General features: G+C 43.5%; 1 protein-coding gene across 1 annotated transcript; it reads left to right on the forward strand.

Moving 5' to 3' along the window:
- Positions 1–630: 630 nt before the first annotated feature.
- On the forward strand, positions 631–17,331 carry nuak2 (NUAK family, SNF1-like kinase, 2). The gene is made up of 6 exons (XM_014166892.3): positions 631–1,156; positions 11,333–11,453; positions 11,874–12,025; positions 13,398–13,463; positions 13,746–13,998; positions 14,153–17,331. Exons 1-6 carry the CDS (start codon positions 914–916, stop codon positions 15,205–15,207), a joined length of 1,890 nt encoding a protein of 629 aa, XP_014022367.1. The 5' UTR covers positions 631–913; the 3' UTR covers positions 15,208–17,331.
- The last annotated feature ends 116 nt before the right edge of the window (positions 17,332–17,447 follow it).

Consider the following 17,447-nt stretch of genomic DNA (forward strand, 5'->3'; position numbering starts at 1 on the left):
ATCTTCGACTTAAAACTTCAGTGCGTTCAAAACAACTGGGAACTCGTAAAAAAACGAGCTCCGAATGGGAAAATCGTTTTGAACGGTCATCGAACTCGGAATTCCAAGTAGGAAACCCGGGCATCTTTCTACAGCTCAGACTTTCCGACCTGAAGCAGACTGACGTCATGATTTGACCTTGTTGTTTTTTCGAGTTCCCAGTTCAAAACAACTGGGAACTCGGAAAAATACGAGGTCAAATCATGACGTCAGTGATCTTCAGGTCTAGACTGAGGCACGAGTTCTCGAGTTGGAATTCCGAGTTGGATGACCGTTCAAATAGATTTTTCACAGTCGGAGCTCGTTTTTTCTGAGTTCCCAGTTCTCTTGAATGCACTGAAGTCGGAAGTCTGATAATTCCGACTTCCCAGTTCCCAGTTGTTTTGAACATATTACCAGAACTCCGCCCACAATGATGCCTTGTTCATGACAACTGGGAACTCGGAAATCTCCGACTTCAGTGTGTTTAAGACAACTAAGAACTCGGACAAAAATGTGCTCCGAGATGGGGAAATTTGTTTGAACGGTCATTCAACTTGAAATTACAATTCGAGAACTTGAGCTCTGACGTCCCGACCTGAAGATCGCCGAAGTCATGACTTCACCTCGGTTATTTCCGAGTTCCCAGTTGTCTGGAAAGCACCATGAAGCTCACACGCCTCCTGGTAAAACAACAGCAAATGGGCAACGATGCCTGTTTATTGGATATTCAAATAGGAGGAGTGGTCACCTTCATCGACTTCATGAAACCAACACAGAAGACAAGGCCACCTGATGAGGAGTGTATACAACAAAATACATGTTTTAAATGTGTTATATTTGTATAGTCTAGTCATTCAACTGTAGGAGAAATAAAAAGTGGTTGCAATCTATAATGGATCTTAACGATTTCAACAGTGGTGGGCGATCATCAACTTTATCCGACAATAGACAACAGTTACCTGGTCATGGCCACTCGCTTGTTAGAAAATCGGTCTCCGAGGCATCCGTGAAAAGGCAAGCGGTGAAGAGACATCATCATAAACACAATCTGAAGCATCGGTATGAATTTCTTGAAACTCTTGGAAAAGGGACTTACGGAAAAGTGAAGAAAGCAATCGAGAGATCCGGTAGAATGGTACGTTTTTTAATGCTTATTCTCATTTTCAAATTTGTAATGAGTAGCCTTTTTAAATATTTCATGATTTGTCATTACAATTTCATAAAATGTTTAAGGTTTAGGCCTTTAATTCATCTGTTGGCCTACTTTGTTGGTTTAATTATGTAGACTGTTCTATTTATTATTTGTACATTATACCTATAGCCTACATTCTGTGATACTTTTGGTAATGTAGTGTATGTGGGCACCTGCTCCTCGAACATCCCATTACAAAATCATAGGCATTAAAATGGAGTTGGTCTACCCTTTGCTGATATAATAGCCTTGACTCTTCTGGGAAGGCTTTCCACTAGATGTTGAAACATTGCTGCAGGGACTTGCTTCCTTTCAGCTTCAAGAGTATTAGTGAGGTCGGGCACTGATGTTGGGCGAGTAAGCCTGGCTTGCAGTCAGCTTTCCAATTCATCCCGAGGTGTTCGATGGGGTTGAGGTCAGGGCTCTGTGCAGGCCAGTCAAGTTCTTCCACACTGATCTCGACAAACCATTTCTGCATGGACCTCGCTTTGTGCATGGGGTATTGTCATGCTGAAACAAGAAAAGGCCTTCCCCAAACTGTTGCCACAAAGTTGGAAGCACATAATTGTCTAGAATGTCATTGCTGTAGCGTTAAGATTTCCCTTCAATGGAACTAAGGGGCCTACCCAGAACTATGAAAAACAGCCCCAGACCATTATTCCTTCTGCACCAAACTTTACAGTTGGAACTATGCATTGGGGCAGGTAGCGTTCTCCTGGCATCCACCAAACCAAGGTATGTCCGTCGGGCTGCCAGATGGTGAAGCGTGATTCGTCACTCCAGAGAACGCTTTTTCACTGCTCCAGAGTCCAATGGCGGCGAGCTTTACACCACTCCAGCCGACGCTTCGCATTGCGCACGGTGATCTTAGGCTTGTGTGCGGCTGCTCGGCCATAGAAAACCATTTCATGAAGCTCTAGACTAACAGTTCTTGTGCTGACGTTGCTTCCAGAGGCAGTTTCGAACTTGGTAGTGAGTGTTGCAACTGAGGACAGACGACGTTTACGCAATACGCTCTTCAGCACTCGGAGGTCCCGTTCTGTGAGCTTGTGTGGCCTACCACTTCGCGGTTGAGCCGTTATTGCTCCTTCACATTTCCACTTCACAATAACATCACTTACAGTTGACCAGGGCAGAAATTTTACAAACTGACTTGTTGGAAAGGTGGCATCCTATGACGGTGCCATGTTGAAAGTCACTGAGCTTTTCTGTAAGGCCATTTTACTGCCAATGTATGTCTGTGTGCTCGATTTTATACACCTGTCAGCAACTGGTGTGGCTGAAATTGCAGAATCCACTAATTTAAAGGGATGTCCACATACTTCTGTGTATATAGTGTATCTGATGCCATGTCATACCAAATTGTTGTGTTGTACAGAGGAGACTGAAGCAAGCACACGTAATTGTGTATGTTCTGTCATGACTCACTCAAACTACAATGACACAAAACGATGACACACTGAGTGGTTCACCAGGAGCTTGAATAGACTTTCCTTTAAAAACAAAAACAGGTCTGTCCATTAGCACACCCATATCTCCTTTACACTGTAGAAACTCCTAAAGGTGGGTGATCGCCTGCTGGTATTTATAGGCCTGTGTTATTTTGCCCATACCATTTAGCTGTGTGCAGCCTGCATTAGAAACAGAAACATGTTTTGATGAGACTTTAAAAACTGGTAGGCTACAACATCGGCAATAGATTCATTCTGTGATCTTTTCCACACTGTGACCGACCCTTGTTTGGTTGGATCTACTAAGACTAAACATGTCTAGGCTATTGAGCACCCAACATGTCAGAACAAAGAGGCACCAAACTGGCTTATAGCCTATTCTGCAATGCCTGCCTGGCAGTGAATAGCTCTGTGGGCAGACAGTTGGCAATTTGACACTGGTATCAGAGGTTTCTGGGAAGGCACGCCACTTTCTATTTACCCTCAGTTTTGGAATGTGTTGAGTAAAGATTTAGACAAATGTATGTTTGAGTAAGAGTTCAACGGTTAAGACAACAGGACATGCTCTGGGATGGTTCAGTACAGTCCAATAAACCTCCCACATATCCAGACCATAAAAATGTATGTGCACTTCTTATGTGTCCTAAAGAACATCTTCAAACAGTCTGAGCTCATTGTATTCATTCACCTCTTGGGTACGTTGTATACAAGAATGAGTTACAATGACCGACTACTTGGCAATACATTTACATTTACATTTTAGTCATTTAGCAGATGCTCTTATCCAGAGCGACTTACAGTAGTGAATGCATACATTTCAGGCATTTTTTATTTTTTGTACTGGCCCCCCGTGGGAATCGAACCCACAACCCTGGCGTTGCACACACACCATGCTGGCGTTGCAAACACCATGCTCTACCAACTGAGCCACAGGGAAGACTATAGATTACTATGAATGACCTTAATTCAGTACTGACAATTGAGAGCCATACTGGAAAAACACATTGTTATTGTAGTTTCAAACAGGGCATTAAAAGTGTAGTTTTCATCGAATCAAGCACAAGACTGAAATGTGCGTAACATGTTCCTGTGTCAAGGGCAACCGACCTCCAAATACAATTTAGTGATCCATCAAAATCATCTTTAGACTTGACTGGGGCAGTTACATACATACATTTAATGCAGGGGATCTGAAATGCAGGAGTTGGATGGATAACAACCACTCCCTTGTAGTTTACTAACATATGTGGGTTAGCAAAGTGAAAGTCGATGTCCCAAAATCTCAACACTTTTGAAGTCCCACATAATCCTGTCCTCATGATATTTATTATGTGTAAAATGTGACACCGAGGTGTAATCTGTAGCCCAGATTTGTCCTTGAAAGGACACTGGAGTTTTGGTGTCTCCTGATGGGGTGATAGTTGGTCATCCTAAAATGGCTCTCTAATCTAGGCCTACCTCTCAGGTATGGAGGAGGGACAGCTGGGTAAATTCCCACCTGTCTGAGGTGCATTCCTGTCCTGTAGCCTAGGGGCAAAAAGAGGGGGATGGGAGAATGAGGTAAAAAAAAAAATGTTTGTGATTATTCACAATTTGTTTGCTGACAAACATCAAACATTCAGTATGTAATTTGTATGTTCAAAACAAGTAATATATTTGTCAGTATTAACCTCATTGAACAGTTGCAGCAGTTTTGTAGCCAAAACTAGGCAACATTGGGTCATAACACAATGCCTCTATGGTATAACCTTGGACTTCTGTCATATTGATCAGAAGGAGGGGGGTTAGAGAGAGTGGGAGAGAGGAGGGCAATAGTTATGTGTTAGCTAAAGAAAGTTAATTTATTTGTCACAGAGAGATTAATGGACCCCAACCCTGCATCCTGACCAGTAACGGTGATGTTAAACATCAATATTCAGTTTCACATTTCATTATACTATTCATCATTTACCATTAGCGAAGCAGGAAACACAATTTGTAGGAAAGAACACGAGGGGTTTTTATTTTGGGGTTTCCTTTGATGTGGTCACGTCATAGTAATGGATTGTTCCATAAGGAAATGGATATATTTCTATTTAGGGCAATTCCACCATAACAGACAGATGCTCACACCCTTATTGACTGTGGACTAGCACAAAGAGAGTATAGAAGCACGGAGAAAACAACAGTTGAACATTCTATGCTGACCTTCAAAACATGCATGTGCTGAGGTGTCTAAAAAATAAGTTTGGTTTGTTTGTCCATGAAAGTCCATGCTAAATCAGCTGGGGTTGGGCCCTTTCCAAGCCATGTGCTGTTAAAGGTTGGACTGATTACTGTGGGGAAACATCCTGAGAAAATTGAAGAAAGTGACGATTGGAATTCCCCTCCCAAAACTTCTGTATAGACTTTGAAGATAAGTGTCGTGTCTGCATACCTGGCTGGGGTGACTGTATCATCCCACATGGCTTGTTCCACCAAAGGAAGAAGCATTTTTCTCTGCTTCATCTTCCTATATCTTCCAGTCTAATGGCACAGAGATGTGTAACTCGATGCTGGGAGTGACCTTTAATACAATGGAGGGCATCATTTTAATCTACGGGCTCTGTGTACAGCTGCTCCTATCCCTTTGTGAAATCCTGTATGTTTCATATTACATAATCAAAGGAGATTAATCTTCAGGCTAGCCTCCCACAGAGCGTGGGCATCAAACATCACAGTGTGTGTGGGGGCTCTCGAGTGGTGCAGCGGTCTAAGCATCACTACAGACTCTGGTTCGATTCCAGGCTGTATCACAAACGGCCGTGATTGGGAGTCCCATAGGGCGGGGCACAATTGGCCCAGTGTCGTCTGGGTTAGAGTTTGGCCGGGGTAGGCCGTCATTGTAAATAAGAATTTGTTCTTAACTGACTTGCCTAGGTAGGTAGATAAATAAAATTGGTCCTCGCCACAGTGTTTTACAGGGCCAGTATTTGGTGGCTATACTCCACCTGTATTGAGGAATAACACACTAACATGACATTAACACTGGCTCAGTGTGACTTGAACATTAGTTTTGCCATGAATCCAGTCAACAGACACAACAACCGAAGGATTCATCCTGAGGTAAGTAACATTGATAGGAGAAGACGTATCCAGACTATGACTCATAGGAAGAGGCCGTGAGTGTGAAGGTCTTGTCTGGCATTCTTCCTCCTGTCACGGAGTGTTTCTGTGGTCTTTTATTAGGGTGAATGTGAAGGGCTAAAGAAGACCATGTTCTCTCACCATCGGCTGCCCCTCATTACACCCTCTTCTCTCCTTTGATATACTTTTACGCACTCTGGGTCGGTGTGGAATCCCATACATCTAAACAAGCCTGCATCACATAGGCTAAGACACATTCCTTCATGTACACATGGATATAGTGCAATCTATTACACACACCAATTATACATACAACAATATAAAAGGCATATAGGTAAACATTAGCACCAATCACAGATAGCATCTCAACACACATGTTTCACACAGGCAACCATATACACACAGTTAAGCTGACATTTAGTTACACACCTGCATGTTTACATGCAGTCACACCCTGATGCATGTGTGCATTTAAACTCTGTCACTTCTATTCAAATGATCTAATTCTGGGGGCCTCACTGACGTCATACGAGACAATGCATTTCATCACAACAGCCAGTACACTGTCCCTCCTTCTACTGCCCTGTCACAGTAGCACTGTGGTGTTTTCAGTTAACACTTTCAGCCCTATAATCCTCAGGCTATGGAAGGGTAAAGCTAAACTAAGTTTCTGATTGCTCCTTTCATTTGGATAAATTGTATCTATTCTACATGTTGCCTAACCTCTTCCCCAGGCTACATGTTGCCTGACACACTTGGCTCGGTTTTAAAAAACAAACAATTACTCACTTTGTTTTAGTTTATTTTCTTTGTAAACTCGGCAAAGAAAGAAACGTCCCTTTTTTCAGGACCCTTTCTTTCAAAGATAATTCGTAAAAATCTAAATAACTTCACAGATCTTCACTGTAAAGGGTTTAAACACTGTTTCCCATACCTGTTCAATGAACCATAAACAATTAATAAACATGCACCTGTAGAACGGTCGTTAAGACACTAACAGCTTACAGACAGTAGACAATTAAGGTCACAGTTATGAAAACTTAGGACACTAAAGAGGCCTTTCTACTGACTCTGAAAAACACCAAAATAAAGATGCCCAGGGTCCCTGCTCATCTGTGTGAACGTACCTTATGCATGCTGCAAGGAGGCATGAGGGCTGCGAGGAGGCATGAGGGCTGCGAGGAGGCATGAGGGCTGCGAGGAGGCATGAGGGCTGCGAGGAGGCATGAGGGCTGCGAGGAGGCATGAGGGCTGCAAGGAGGCATGAGGACTGCAGATGTGGCTAGGGCAATAAATTGCAATGTCTGTACTGTGAGACGCCTAAGACGGCGCTACAGGGAGACAGGACGGACAGCTGATCGTCCACAGTGGCAGACCACGTGAAACAACACCTGCACGGGATCGGTATATCCGAACATCACACCTGCAGGACAGGTAAAGGATGGCAACAACAACTGCCCGAGTTACACCAGGAACGCACAATCCCTCCATCAGTGCTCAGACTGTCCGCAATAGGCTGAGAGAGGCTGGAGTGAGGGCCTGTTGTAAGGCAGATCCTCACTAGACAACGTCGCCTGTGGGTACAAAGCCACCGTCGCTGGACCAGACAGGACTGGCAAAAAGTGCTCTTCACTGACAAGTTGTGGTTTTGTCTCATCAGGGGTGATGGTCAGATTCTTGTTTATCGTCGAAGGAATGAGCGTTACACCGAGGCCTGTACTCTGGAGCGGGATCGATTTGGAGGTGGAGGGTCCGTCATGGTCTAGGGCGGTGTGTCACAGCATCATCGGACTGAGCTTGTTGTCATTGCAGGCAATCTTAACGCTGTGCATTACAGGGAAGACATCCTCCTTCCTCATGTGGTACCCTTCCTGCAGGCTCATCCTCTTTTCTCTGTATATATCAATGATGTCGTTCTTGCTGCGGGTGACTCTCTGATCCACCTCTAAACGGACGACACCATTCTGTATACTTCTGGCCCTTCCAGAAGTATACAAACCTCCAAACGAGCTTCAACGCCATACAACACTCCTTCCGTGGCCTCCAACTGCTCTTAAATGCTAGTAAAACGAAATGCATGCTCTTCAACCAATCGCTACCCGCACCCGCCCGCCTAGCATCACTACTCTGGATGGTTCTGACTATATGTGGACAACTATAAATACCTAGGTGTCTGGTTATACTGTAAACTCTCCTTCCAGACTCACATCAAGCATCTCCAATCTAGAATTAAATCTAGAATCAGCTTCCCATTTCGCAACAAAGCCTCCTTCAGTCATGCCGCCAAACATACCCTTGTAAAACTGACTATCCTACCGATCCTTGACTTCGGCGACGTCATTTACAAAATAGCCCCCAACACTCTCTACTCAGACTACATCCAATTTGCTATCACAGTGCCTGCGACCTGTATGCTCTCGTTGGCTGGTCCTCGCTAAATATTCGTCCCCAAACCCACTGGCTCCAGGTCATCTATAAGTCTTTGCTAGGTAACGCTCCGCCTTATATTAGCTCACTGGTCACCATAGCAACACCCACACGTAGCACGCGCTCCAGTAGGTATATTTCACTGGTCATCCCCAAAGCCAACACCACCTTTGGCCCCCTATCCTTCTAGTTCTCTGCTGCCAATGACTGGAACGAATTGCAAAAATCACTGAAGTTGGAGACTTATATCTCCCTCACTAACTTCAAGCATCGGCTGTCAGAGCAGTTAACGATCGCTGCAGCTGTACACAGCTTATCTGTAAATAGCCCATCCAACCAACTACCTACCTCATCACCATATTTTTTGTTTTACTTCTCTTTTGCACACCAGTATTTTAACTTGCACATCCTCATATGCACATACATATGCGGACATATGCCACCCCCGTGCTTCACGGTTGGGATGATGTTCTTCGGCTTGCAAGCATTCCCCTTTTTCCTCAAAACATAATGATGGGCATTATGGCCAAACAGTTCAATTTGTTTCATCAGACCAGAGGACATTTCTCCAAAAAGTACAATCTTTGTCCCCATGTGCAGTTGCAAACCGTAGTCTGGCATTTTTATGGCGGTTTTGGAGCAGTGGCTTCTTCCTTGCTGAGCGGCCTTTCAGGTTATGTCGATATAGAACTCGTTTTACTGTGAAGGTAGGCCTTGAAATAGATCCACAGGTACACCTCCAATTGACTCAAATGATGTCAATTAGGCTATCAGAAGCTTCTACAGCCAGGACATCATTTTCTGGAATTTTCCAAGCTGTTTAAAGGCACAGTCAACTTAGTGTATGTGAACTTTTGACCCACTGGAATTGTGATACAGTGAAATAATCTGTCTGCAAACAATTGTTGGAAAAATTACTTGTCATGCACAAAGTAGATGTCCTGACTGGCATGTCAAAACTATAGTTTATTAACAAGAAATTTGTGGAGTGGTTGAAAAACACGTTTTTTTTTTTACTCCGATCTAAGTGTATATAAACTTCCGACTTCAACTGTATATCACTCGTGTAAATTGTAATTACTTTGCCACTTTTGGCCTATTTATTGCCTTACCTCCTTACTTCATTTGCACACACTGTATACAGATTTTTCTATTGTGTTATTGACTGTACGTTTGTTTATCCCATGTGTAACTCTGTTTTTGTCGCACTGCTTTGCTTTATCTTGGCAGGGTCGCAGTTGTAAATGAGAACTTGTTCTCAACTGGTCTACCTGGTTAAATAAAGGTGAAATGACCTTCCAGCATGACAATGCCACCAGCCATACTGCTCGTTCTGTGCGTGATTTCCTGCAAGATAGGAATGTCAGTGTTCTGCCATGGCCAGTGAAGAGCCCGGATCTCAATCCCATTGAGCATGTCTGGGACCTGTTGGATCGGAGAGTGAGGGCTAGGGCCATTTCCCCCCCCCCCCCCCCAGAAATGTCCGAGAACTTGCAGGTGCCTTGGTGGAAGAGTGGAGTAACATCTCACAGCAAGAACGGGCAAATCTGGTGCAGTCCATGAGGACTTAATGCAGCTGGTGGCCACACCAGATACTGACTGTTACTTTTGATTTTGACCCCCCTCCCTTTGTTCAGGGACACATTATTCCATTTCTGTTAGTCACATGTCTGTGGAACTTGTTCATTTTATGTCTCAGTTGTTGAATCTTATGTTCATACAAATATTTACACATAAGTTTGCTGAAAATAAACACGGTTGACTGTGAGCGGACGTTTCTTTTTTTGCTGTGTTTATTATCTTTTACCAGATCTAATTCTCCTACATTCCTTTCACATTTCCACAAACTTCAAAGTGTTTCCTTTCAAATAGTACCAAGAAAATGCATATCCTTGCTTCAGGGCCTGAGCTACAGGCAGTTAGATTTGGGTACGTCGTTTTAGGCGAATTTTTTTATTTTTTTAAAGGGGCCGATCCTTAAGGGGTTTTAAATCTTCCTGGCAGGCCCCTTTGCTACCATTGTATGGATTTTAACATCTTGATTAACTGTCTTACATTGTGCTGTTTGGTTTCTGTGACATTCCCTTGGCAGGACTTGCTACATTATTTAGTATATTGATTGTCTTTGAGAATAAACTGATTCATGTTTAACCTGTCAGTGATGGTGGATGCTTTTATATCAGGCGTGTCAAACTCATTCCATGGAGGGCCTAGTGCAGGGATCATCAACTAGATTTATACCTGGGATGATTTTATTGTTTTTTATAACTTTTTTGGGGAGCGGATGGTCGGGGTAATAAGTCCCTGTTCTGATGCACGACACAACCCTAAGACATGGTATATTGGCCATATACCACAAACCCCTGAGGTGCCTTATCACTGTTATAAATGGGTTACCAATGTAATTAGAGCAATAAAAATAATTGTTTTGTCATACCCGTGGTATACAGTCTGATATACCATGGCTATCAGACAATCAGCATTCAGAGCTCTAACCACCCAGTTTCTTTTGAATTTTTTTTTTATTACAAATCTTTTTTAGATTGCAAATTGACTGCAAGAAGCCCAAACACGTTTGACTAAAACAATTTCTAACCTTGCTTACATTTGTATACGGTCATGTGTCTCTGTTATTTGTGGGACTACTTGGGAACAGATTTCAGTAGAAAAATAATTACAGCCTTTTATGTCCAACAATAATACAATTTTGCTCAGAAAACTTGGGGGGGATTTGTCTCATGGGCCACCAGTTGGAAAACCCTGGCCGAGTGTCTGCTGGTTTGTTTTTTTTTCCTTTCAACTAAGACCTAGATGACCAGGTGAGGGGAGTTCCTTACTAATCAGTGACCTTAATTATATTCTTTTACTTTTTAGATTTGAGTGTATTGTTCGATATTACTGCACTGTTGGAGCTAGGAACACAAGCATTTTGCTACACTTGCAATAACATCTGCTAAATATGTGTATGCGACCAATAAAATGTGGGAGGAGCGAAACCCCGCAGACACTTTGACGTGTGCATTATACGATCATATTACATTGAAAATGACATGCAATTTAAAGTAAACGCAGTTTGTTCTAATGCATACCTTTCTCAAAGCCTTATTTTATTTTTCTTCTCTTTACCTTTACCCAGGTTGCCATTAAGTCCATCAGAAAGGAGAAGATCCAGGATGAGCAGGACCTAGTGCACATTCGCAGAGAGATTGAGATCATGTCCTCACTCAATCACCCCTACATCATCACCATATATGAAGGTACATACGTCTGTGTCTCAAATCCCAACGAGGGATTTTTTTTATTTAATTTGCCCATTATTTAGACAGGGAAGTCACATTGAGACCCAGGTTGCGGTCAGCCCAGTTGATTTTACAATAGTCACGCACAGATACAGTAGTAAAACTTCTCGGGAACAAAACAATAAGATGTGATCAAATTGCATATGCGATGAAACGTGACACCTGAATAAGATGTTTCACACTGAACTCTGTGGAGCAGAGTCTGGTCACGGAAGACTTTGTTTGAGATTGATCCGTTCTTGGTTACATAACCCGCTGCAGTGCCGTCTGAGCTTCCCAATTCCCCATCACCACTGACGTGTTTTCCCTGTAACAACCCATCCCGCCTACGTTGCCGTGTACCTTTGTTTGACTGTTTTCCTGTGTGTGGCCTTGCAGTGTTCGAGAACAAGGACAAGATTGTGATTGTGATGGAGTATGCTAGCCGAGGTGACCTTTACGACTACATCTCTGAAAAGCAGAGGATCTCAGAACGCGAGGCCAGACACTTCTTCAGACAAATCGTGTCAGCTGTACACTACTGCCACAGGGTAAGGCATTGCATCTCTATTAGTCTGTCTTGACAGTGTATGAGATTTGGTTCTGAGATTAGCCTACATCTCTGTACACTTGTTTCGTATTTACCAATAGAGTGGTCTCATATAATTACAGCCATCTCGTTTTTCTTAAATCAGCCTAAACAAAGAACAGACCACTGTTAAATCTCCATCAGTGCCCACAACATGCTGTACCTCATGGGCATATTTGTGACTGGGCACACAGGGACAGTAAGTAGGCAGGGAACCCCACTAGCCTGCCCACTCATCAGCCTCCTCCCTAGAGTGCTGGCAAAGCCACCCTGGCAGTTACATAATGGGCATCATTCACCGTCGGCCAGCTCTGTAGGGTGAAATGAACCGTTAGGTTTATGGAGAGCCAGCGTCAGGGCCAAAGGCCATTCGTCTCAACACAATCACACACATACACACCCTCTCTCTGTCTCTCTCTCTCTAATGAGGATGCGAGGGAACAGACAGGCTCTGTGAACACACACACATGCACACACACATCTACTCATTACTCCCCCAAGGCCCATAGTAGTGTCGCAAACAATCACGGTGTCTAGAATACTTGGTGTAATAGTATACTGTTTTTCTGTACATTACCGTAAGAACCACTTAGGCCTGTTCTCTGTGAGGTAGGAAGAGTTTAATACCATATAAAACTGACCTGAGTTGACAAAGTGAAGGAAATGGGCCGGTAAAAGCGCTCTGTCTCTGCTACCCAGCTGTCTATTCTGTTTGTCTTTTGTCAGATATGCCAATATTTGAGGTCTTTATTGCTGTTTGAGCTGTATGAAATTGCTCTTAGGCTGGTTGTTTAGTGTTAGAATGCTGTTGGTCCAATAAAATGTGGTCCCTCATTTAAGTCAACTATTTTGTATTATCAATTTGATGTACAGTACATTTAGAAACAAATGTATATCAAATCAATAAGTAGTATGTTCTGAACCCTTTTTACAGTTACTAAAAGCATATTTCTATGTTCACTGGCTCTTGTATGTTTTCTTTACCTCAATGCAACATCAAATTTAAAATGGAAATTCCACCTAGTTAAAAATGTAGCACATTTTTGAGTGATTGTAACAGGAGTTGCAAGACAAATAGTTTGATTTGCATTTCTTGAAGTTGAACTAAATTTAAGCTCTTGCTCCACGCCTGTCAGAGGCATGCCCCCCTGTAGAGTGGAGGACAATGGAGCATAGCTGACATTCCAGAACAATCTTCTGTTGGGAACAACCTCTGTTCTGACCCAAATGTTGAGGGCTTCACTCTTTTTGCCCACAACACATTGTGGGCAAAGACTCAACTTGGGTGTCAACATGAAGACCTTAATAGTTTGTATCTTCTTCTCATCACACAGAATGGGATAGTACATCGGGACTTGAAGCTGGAGAACATTTTACTAGATGGAAAGGGCAATATTAAGGTATGGACAAAGGGCTACTGTGTCTCAGCACCTGTGACAATCTACAATCTTTAGCATTTGCGCACCTGAGGCATTCACACGTAGGTCACTCTCATACCTGCACAGTTCACACTGCAGTGTTGCTTGGAGAATTTACACATGAACAACTCTCACATACTGGTGGAAAACGATTCCTGCCATCCACTCCAATTCGGTTCTCTACTTTCACTTGTTTGTAGTTCCTAGTGTTCATTGAATAGTGATTGTACCTAAGTGCAAACTTCTATTTGATTGTTGTTCCAGATTGCTGACTTTGGGCTGTCCAACCTGTACCGTGGTGATGAGTACCTGCAGACGTTTTGTGGCAGCCCTCTGTATGCTTCTCCAGAGATCGTTAACGGGCGGCCATACAAAGGGCCCGAGGTGGACACCTGGTCGCTGGGCGTTCTGCTCTACACCCTGGTCCATGGGGCCATGCCCTTCGATGGGCAAAACTACAAGAACCTGGTCCAGCAGATTAGCACTGGAAACTACCGCAAACCCACCAACCCTTCAGGTGAGTCTTTTACAGAGTATAGCCTCTCCTAACTGGGATGTAGTTCTGCCATGTAGTGGTGTGTGTGTGTGTGTGTTAAAGTTATATCCTATTGTAGCCCAGCAGAGCTGTATCAGTTGAAAATACTGGTGTATGTTCTTCCTCCCTGTCTCAGATGCCTGTGGGCTGATTCGCTGGATGCTAATGGTGAATCCTGAGCGCAGAGCTACCATAGAGGAGATCGCTGGACACTGGTGGCTCAACTGGGGTTACCAGAAACCCCTACTGGCCGAGAGTGAGAATGCGACATTGCTACAACCAAGTGAGAAGACCACTGCATCCACACAGCAGCCTGGAGGCCTTGCCAGCATTGCCAGTTGGCTGCGTCGAAACTCCCGGCCCTTACTGGAGAACAGCTCCAAGGTGCGCTGTCTGCTGCGGTCCCACGGGAGCGGTGGAGGGGACGTGGTGCGTCAGCGGTCCCTACGGAGGTCACGCAAGGAGAACAACGTGTCCCAGACCATGAATGATGGGGCCACCACTCGGCCCTCCAAGGGCATACTGAAGAGACGAGGTAGCCTGAAGCAGAAGGCCCTCAGCGAGGCTACAACCCCAGTGATGGAGGAACCAGTGAGGGACTATGAACTCTCCGCCCAGCCCCCGCCTGTTGCATCGCTGCCCCGCAAAGGCATCTTGAAGAAACCAGCCGAGCGAGAGTCTGGCTACTACTCTTCCTCCCCAGACAGCAGTGACTCTGCCCAGACACCCCAGGCCCAGCTCTGCCCCTCAGCACCGCCCCACCGAAAGGGCATCCTGAAGCGCCACGGCAAGTTCTCTTCAGGCTTACTGCAGGAGTTTGGGTCTCTGGACCAGCTGGCGTCTTCCCTGCCAAGGGGGGGCACGAGAGCACGACCCAGCGGGGCAATCAGCGAGGACAGCATCCTCTCCTCAGAGTCCTTTGACCAGCTGGATCTGCCTGACCGCGTGGGGCCAGCGGCACCCAGCGAACGCCCAGCCAAGGGCACCATGAGGGGCTGCGTGTCCGCTGACAACCTCCTGGACATCCGAGAAGAGGGGCTTGGGCAAGACCTGCTGAGGCAGAGAGGACCCTGGGACATGGCCTGTTACCAATCTGGGGTGGCTGACAGCGCTTTCTCTATCACAGACTGTGAGAACGTGACAGAAGCCTACAAGCAGGCCATGGTGATCGGAGGAGCTGCAGCCAGCTGAGGACCAGCAAGTGTCCCAGGACAGTATAATACAACATTCTCAAAGGACTGAGGCAGTTGTTTAAAGTTGGCTGATAGCTGAACACATTTGTGGTAATGTGTGACTTGATAGCCAAAGTTGTATAGGAGAAGTGAGTAGCTACAGTAGCCACTTGTGATGTGACATTGTTTTGATGCAGTACTATAAGAACTTTACCAAAAACAGATTATAGCAAAGGGAGAAAGAATCTAGACTCATATCAGACTTATTGCTAGTTTAGACAAACATTGTAAAATAAATGCTTCTCAATTAGTTAACTAGATCAGAGGTTTGAGATATTCTCATTTTTTTGTTTCTTTGCCAGGGATATCCAGACTTTTCAATACAATAGTTTTTTCAGGGACTAAATGTTTGGTCAGAAAAACAGGGTACACGGTGTTTTTCAAAAATATTGGTAGCTGTTAATTGTGACATTTTGTCTGGACCAAGTTCCAATTGGCTTTGTGGGGTTTTCAATGTTGACTTTTGGATTTTGATTTCAAAATGTAGCATTTTTGTTCAGGGTTTGAGGGAATTGACAGTTTAATACCAAAGCTAAAATGTGAAAACATGTAGAGCACTATTTTTTTCTGTTCAATCACCATGTTAATAAGACAGATTCATCTGGGCCTGCAGAGCTGCGCAGTCTACTACTGACTGTTATGGTTCAACTTTTAGAACTGGAATTTATTTACACCTGGAAAGATGACTCGCAATAATAAGTAAAGGTAATAATGACATCCATTAAAGGAGCAATCTGCAGTTGGTACATCCAATATTAAACATTTAAATGAATGACGAATATAACTTATAGATGCCTCATCAGCTTAGTTCGACTGTTGTACCCCATCAGAACCCAAAATATGAGCTTGTTATACTCCTTTGTTTTAAACAATGTAAACAAACACTGTATAGTCTCAAACCATGGTTAAAACTATAATCTTGAAATCATGGATGGTCAGTCCCTTTATACATAGCTCTGTACATTTTGAGTGGTTACATTTCTCCAGCCCCACCCCTCAGCTGTTTACCGGGTTACCGCTTTATTGTTCAAACTGCAGATTGCCCCTTTAAGCCCTGAGGCACACGAGCAAGAACTTGTAGAACCTGCTACTATTCTATTCAGCCTAAATTTACTCGGTGTACAGTGCATTTCAGATGAAAAGGGGGGTTTACAGTAAATGTTAAGTACCTCAGTTTTTTGCCGGGTTAAGTACTGTAGCAGTATTCCAGCTGTTCTCTGGAATTAAACCGTGATCTTTAGCATGTGGTAACTAGTTAATGTGTAACTTCCCCAGACAGTGAACTGAAGAACTAGTTCAGACCGATACATGTGACATTTTTATGAGTTAATTAATTTACAAGGACGGGTCTAAAGGTGCTTTTCGGTTTCCCAGTAACAGCATGTGGCCAAAGACTGGTATTTGTGACTTTGATGTGCCATCTTGGGCATTTCATGATTATGACTAGGATTGATTCAATTTATTCTGTTTTAACACCTTAACATGATTAATACTATGAAAAACTGTGCCTAGGAGCTGCTCAGACTATTGAAACCTGATAATTATATAAAATGTTTATCAGGGTTCACTTGAATGTGGAACAAACTGCACACAAAGCTTCGCACAAGGGGCTACAACATCAAGTTGCTGTTCAATGAGTGGAATGTGGTGATTTCTTATTGTTGGTTTTTAATAGGTTGCTTTTATATTTAACACTGTAGGGATAAAGGGAAATAGAACTCTTGGTTTTAGTAGTATACAAGAGCGGTCAACAAAGGAGGTTAAAACACAAAGATATTCACACTTTGATGCTCAAACAGATTCAGGTGATTCTTTTTTTCCCCTCAGTATTATACAGGAACTACAAAATGTTCATACAGTTCCATTAAGTGACCTATCAATTGTTAACCAACTCATGTCAACACAACCATAAAAATGTTGCCATGTTAATAGATACAGGTAAATCTAAGCAATTATGTTTTTCATGAATGGGACATTATCCATGTTTGCCAAAGTGCCCGGCTTATCTGTTGTCAGCTTGTGCTCTGATCTGACTTGGCCCAGTGAATCATTAAAAAAAAAAAAAAAATTGAAATGAACTATACCCATATGAATGATTCCTTTATTGTCTTTGACCTCGTTTGGGACATTTATGGTAGTTGTGGCTATACTATTGATTTAGTAGGCTGATTATGGTAGAACGCTGATACCAGGAAACAA

Source organism: Salmo salar, chromosome 22 (assembly GCF_965601325.2).
Source record: "Salmo salar chromosome 22, fSalSal1, whole genome shotgun sequence".
In the NCBI taxonomy this organism is placed as follows: Eukaryota; Metazoa; Chordata; class Actinopteri; order Salmoniformes; family Salmonidae; genus Salmo; species Salmo salar.

Bases quoted from the DNA above. Each gene is read 5' to 3' on its own strand.
- nuak2 (XM_014166892.3), top strand. From the start codon at position 914: ATGGATCTTAACGATTTCAACAGTGGTGGGCGATCATCAACTTTATCC. The intron at 1,157-11,332 runs GTACGTTTTTTA...ACCTTTACCCAG, and splicing joins TCGAGAGATCCGGTAGAATG to GTTGCCATTAAGTCCATCAG. The intron at 13,464-13,745 runs GTATGGACAAAG...TTGTTGTTCCAG, and splicing joins ATGGAAAGGGCAATATTAAG to ATTGCTGACTTTGGGCTGTC.